The sequence below is a fragment of the Styela clava genome, chromosome 4 (assembly GCF_964204865.1).
Source record: "Styela clava chromosome 4, kaStyClav1.hap1.2, whole genome shotgun sequence".
Classification (NCBI taxonomy): domain Eukaryota; kingdom Metazoa; phylum Chordata; class Ascidiacea; order Stolidobranchia; family Styelidae; genus Styela; species Styela clava.
The window spans coordinates 17,184,990-17,190,989 of record NC_135253.1 but is presented as its reverse complement, the minus strand read 5'-3'; the positions used below and the strand labels follow the sequence as shown (position 1 = coordinate 17,190,989).

The 6,000-nt window shown below is 33.8% G+C and overlaps 1 protein-coding gene across 1 annotated transcript; it reads left to right on the top strand.

The window, feature by feature from the left end:
- The first annotated feature begins 1,427 nt into the window (after positions 1-1,427).
- Positions 1,428-5,129, top strand: LOC120327198 (uncharacterized). Its single transcript, XM_039393642.2, has 2 exons — positions 1,428-1,948; positions 3,397-5,129. Exons 1-2 carry the CDS (start codon positions 1,457-1,459, stop codon positions 4,363-4,365), a joined length of 1,461 nt encoding a protein of 486 aa, XP_039249576.2. The 5' UTR covers positions 1,428-1,456; the 3' UTR covers positions 4,366-5,129.
- The last annotated feature ends 871 nt before the right edge of the window (positions 5,130-6,000 follow it).

Genomic DNA, 6,000 nt, shown 5'->3' with positions numbered 1-6,000 from the left:
TATGTTTGAATCATTTTAAATGATACGGTCATATGTAAAAAGTTCACGTTTTGTCCCCGGTGAGTGATAAAGCTTATTATTCACGTTTCAACTTTTGCCTGTTTATATATCATGCAGGATTAAAATACAGCAACGCGAAGTTTAGTCGAGTTAGTATCAGTAATATCATGATTGTCTGATTGAGAGAAAAAACAATTTTCAAAACTGGAAAAAAAAGAAAAAAATGGAGATGTATTATCCTAATTTTACGCTTTATCCGACAGCGGCATGCAGTCTTGAATTTTTCCAATATGTGATGCATATTTACTGAGTTTCCGACGTTGATAAATATATACAAAAAAAAATGAAAGTATTGATCAGACGTCATTATTGTGTCTGGAGTGTATTGTTTCAATAAATTTTCATCTTATAATAACCACAGACTATTTAATGAAAGTGGGATTGTCCATTTTGTTTCGCAGCAAACGGTATATTTACTTATATATACATATGTGGTAATGACGAAAATCAAAGAAAAAGGAGTGTCAATTATTTTTGGTATTTCAAAAGTGCAACATTAATTCAAAAGTTGAGCGGCAGCGCAAAGGTCGCAATTATTTGGTTGCAGATATTTAGTCGAAGAAAGTATGTATAGTATAGTATAGTATGTATATTTTTTTATTATATATGGCGAGGCAGTTTACGTGACCCCATCACAAAAACGTAAATGATTCTTATAAAGCAGCTGCAAAAAAGCGAGAGTACATATTTATATTTATAGAGTAATTATTGGTTGACAATAAACTTGAAGCAATGTTGGCAATTTCAAAAAGGGGTAGAGCATAATAGGTGATTTCGATAAAGTGGTAACACACTGTAGCGATTTTTATACAATAACAAAAAAACTAATCTAATATTTTAGACAAATAGAGTATGATTTAATGTTTTCACATGCTGAAAATTGAACTATGTTTATTATGTGTTGCAAAAAATGATTCATTATATAAATCCAAGTTAAAAAATAACATAGTCAAATTAAACTCTTAAGAGTACGCAGTATTTTGAGTATATCAATATCAGTCGTATTATTGGGATCGTGATTATCCTAATTTTGTTTCAAATTGTTGAAATAATTTTTTTGGACTTCAGAAAAGAGTATGTTGAGCCGTGATTTCCGGATCTGGTTTGAGATTAAGCCGCAAAAATGCGTAATTCAAGCATATGTTTGAAAAAAAGAAAACCTTAACGGAAAACAATTCATCAAAATACTTATTCGGTAGTGTCCTAGGAACCAACTGTGCATGACTAATTTGTTTGCTACAGTAAATAATTGGGGTATATTTTACATAAGTCTAATACTAATTAATTGCTAAATAAAACATCTTTATTAATATTAAATATCATTAACACATTTTTCTTATTACCATATTGAATTCTTTCATTTCAGATATAAAATTTCATCAATTACTTATGAAAAATGGCTAATATTACCGACCGTACCCGAACTGTGATATTTGAAGATGGCGAGAAAACCACGTTATATTCTGACACATTCAACATGGTTGAAGAAAAAAATAACAGTGGAAATACAACAGAACTTGTATTGGGAATACCATTGGAACGAAAAATATTATACCAGTCAGTTGCAATAACATTATCAGTTATGGTTGTTTATGTGACTTTTGCATTGCTTCAATACAACTGGGTAAAATCAGGGTGTCGACAAGAACAGGAGCGACGGTCATCGTCTATGAAGCAGAAGGGCCCAAAGGAATCTGGCGGGACTTCAGACTCGTCGAATTCAAATTCTCAAAACTCGTGTCGTTCAAAAACATCATCAGCCAGGAATTCAAGAATTTTACGAAACATGTGCGTTACAGGCTCTGTTCTTGTTCTAATCCGTCTCCTTGCAGAACAGATCGAGATCTTGCCCAGCAGCGAATCAAGACTGGACTGCAGAGATTACCAGGTAAATTATTATTAATCACGTTGTAATGTGTAACATTATTATTTTTGACGAGTATCAAATTTAATTCGCGCCTGTATTTTACTTGGGTAAGTCTAGATCATGTTTAACATTGCTACACCATTTTTTTCACAATCCAATAAAGAAAAATTCTCAGCTGTCACGAAATATTGAACCATGAAAGAACAATTATCTTGAAGGCAAAATGTAAATTTGTATGTAGCATAATTACAATATCCATATCTACCGGAGAATTTGAAGAAATAGTGCTTATCATGTACGATTTATGTTTGGCAATTATATGACATTCAACGCAATATTAATGCAGTTCAGCTCCCCCGCAAAATTATAGAAAAATACGTGATCGCCTAACGTCATTATACGTTTTCGATTCCCGTAACCTGCCATATATTCATCAGACTGTCTGGTCATTTTTTGTTTTCATATTGAACAATGCAATTTTCACTAAATAGCTCCGGGAAATGATATAAATATAGAACGCGAAATTTGGCACATGAAACTTGTAATCATTTTCTGCTGATGATAACTTCACAAGCGAAATTGAAAAAAAGACGTTTTTACTTCGAGAAGTGAACAAATTTGAAATTTCACCACCTCCAGATTTTTATCGATATGCAATACGTTATAAATATATATATATATATATATAATACTGTATTTTTTGTATAAAATATATTTGAATATTTTGAATCCCGGATCCATCAAGTTTATTTTTGAATTCTATGACTCTTTCCCCTGCTTTTCTTGGTTGTTGGAACATTTGGAGCAAAGTAAAGATTACTTTTTATGACGTTTTTCTGAAGCGGCTTGAACACCAGATATACTTGAGTACATATTGCATAACTAAACATATACAAACAAGCATTTGATTCTATATTGCGCCGACTAAAACTGCATTGCTTGAAAATGATACCAAAACCGGAAGTGTGGGGTATGTGAAAATCGAACCGTCAACAAGTATATACTTGTAAACAAAGTTTTGTAGTTTTGGGAGCATTCTATTACCGGGAATTCATATGGAAGCAAATGTAAAATCCTAGTACATTTCCCATCAGTAAATTTGCATTCGTTAGGGTTTTGTATCCATTAGCAATTAATTAGCAAAGTGTCTGCCGGCATCTAATTAGGCTTTCCAGTCGTCACGATTCGAAATGATTTGGCAAACGTAGGCAATTTCAAGACAACGGAAATTCGAATGTGATCTAAATGGGTCTGGAATATTTTATGAATAGGATTAATAGACTAATGTGAACTTTATTTTAGGTTCAAAGCTGTAGGCATGTTTACTTTTCGGCACACTCGAATTCTTTATTTCAAAAAATATATATATATACTTGAACGGCTTTTACCGTCTTTGGTGTGTGAATAGGTTATAGGGCCTACTTTTCATTACGATATTATATTCATACTGTCTTATATTCTATTTTTAGATTGCGATGGTGGTAACCTACGCATTGGCAGTTACCGTATTGTATGGGATCTTATGGTACAGAGTCAGAGTTTTTCTCTCACATCCCGCCATGCGCCATCTTGGATCCAGAGTTTTGACTGTTATTTTGTTCATCGTATTGATCGTCATCATACTCGCATCGGGAGTGAACATGGCGATGTTTTTGGTAACTACAATTTCAGTCGATCAGGAAGGTGGTTGTCAAACTGTTTCACCGGGTGATGTTTTATCCAACAGCGCACGATTTGGAATTCTGACTGTGTGCACCGTCGTTTCTCAGGCGTCTCTGTTGGGCCTGTTTCTTTATCCTCTGGTGAGACACAGTGCTACAATGCAGGCAGCTAAAATAAACACTCCACAAGTACAACGTAAGGAAAATGAAAGTGTTAGAGCAAATCGTACAATGTCATTCAAGTCAACATTGAGTCCCGGTACGTTAACAAGAAAATGGAGAAGTAGAAACAGCAGCAAAAGAAAGAAGCGTGAACAAGCACTTCTAAAAATTATCCGGCGTGTCATGATTACGGCTATTGTTTGCGCTCTTTCAGACATTTTCTGTGGTCTTATTGTGAGACTCGTTGTCGAAGAACCTCGTGTTGTAACCAATCTCATATTTGATGTAAATATTGTGATCAATCTAGCCTGTGTTCTTATGTCATTCAAAGATTGGAGAGTTAGACTCTTCCCTTGCTGTGTTAAATCACAGAAATCGAAGAAGGGCGACAAGTCTGACAAACGCCCTGCTTCCGACAAAGAACCTTACATCCCACAACATCCTACATCTTCTCCGCCAATCTTTTCATCAAGAGATTCAACAGGTTCAGGTGTTTGTAGAACTTCCGAATCTGGCATCAATTCTGTATCTCCAAGAGCTGTCAGTCAAGATGGGAGATGCTACCGGTACTCTAATGACGTGAGCTTGAGCGAAGATTATATAAGACCTGTTTGAAACATGCTTCGTCTAGAGAGTAATATTACAAAATAAGTTGAAGCAAAGAGTTGGTAGTTGCTGCAATATCAAAACCGCGTAATCATTACAAAATTTTTGATAGTGTTTCCGCTAGTGGGCGCTCAAAAACTGGTTTACTCCTTCTATAATAGTCAATTTATTTAAAATAAATAGCACATAGAATTTAAAATTATTCAAAACTATTTTTACTCTAGTCTATCGCAGCTTTTTATGACTAATATTAAATTACTGCAGCAAAACTACTCTGAATGCAGAATGACCATGATCAATGAGGTATTTGATCTATACCTAGATATTGGTGGAACAACTCAAACATAAATATCTAGCAAAGTCACAAAAAAGAGCTATGTTCACAACCATGCCTGAAAATCCGTCTGAGTGATAAAGGTGTTTACGCGGCTGCTAAATTTCAATTGTTACGTAATCTTTGTATCAATGTTACGTCAGTGAACAAATTGGGAATGCGCTGGGTGAAACATCTGTTATTATTTATAAGACTGCATATCACTTTTTACCCCTGTATTACGATGTCGATAAGATTTTGGTAGATGAATAAATAACGTAAACATTACGTTCTTGTTTTCAACATATATTTATGTGATTAGCTAATCAACATAGTTGAACCGTAAATAAGGTTGAACGTATTCATGTTTCTTTATGATATAAATATTGTTTTTAATATTCTTCATTGTTATGTAATTTATTAGCGCTCTTATGTTTGTGAAAATAAAATATATTCGTAAAAACAATTATTGCGTGTGGTTTATGAACGATGGCTATAGATGTGAACGTTTGATTTGAGTGTAGCTTAATATATATTTAAAAGGAATTCATTTTGAAGATATTAGGGCCCTAAAACCTGGCACCTGCGAGAATCGATTGAATTTCTACTTTCAGTAAAAAATTGGACTAACCATCTGTCAGAGTATGGTGCCACACCTGAAAAGGGGGGGGGGTGTTTGAAATTTTATGATTTTTATGAAATTTTCTGAGAAATATCCGCAAATACTAGATTTGGATATGGTATCTTACTATCTTTAAAACTTATCAGGAATATTCAACGATGAAATCCAATGTATTAAATGAAAAAAAAACGGATATAAATTTCTGAAAAATAATCAATTTTTTCACTAACGGAATTTTTTTGTTATAAGTTGGCCACCAAATGTTAACAAACAACGACACTTACAAAAGAGAGATTTGCCTTTGACGAACATTTTTCATTTGATTCTGTTTTGATTTAACCTCAACTTCTTTCTTTGTAACTGCAGGTTTGTCTAAACATATATTGCTTTTTTTGGGCTTGTTATGTTTCCACAACTTGCTTCTTTCTTTTCGCGATTTTCTCTGTCTTTTATTTCTGATCTTTAATTCGCTCTCGTCGTCTAGCGTCGTCGTATTTTTAAATTTGCAACAATTTGAACCCATTTTTGTAGATACAGGTCGTACTTAGTCTTAACCTATCTGAAAGTTGAGAAGGCTGCATAATACAATGTATAATAAGCAATTAGACTGCGTTTACTTAACGATGTTTCATAATTAAAAAGTTATAGTTATTCAGTAACGTACAGGTGGTAGCTTCATAACTGCCCCGCAAAATCCCCTAACGCAACA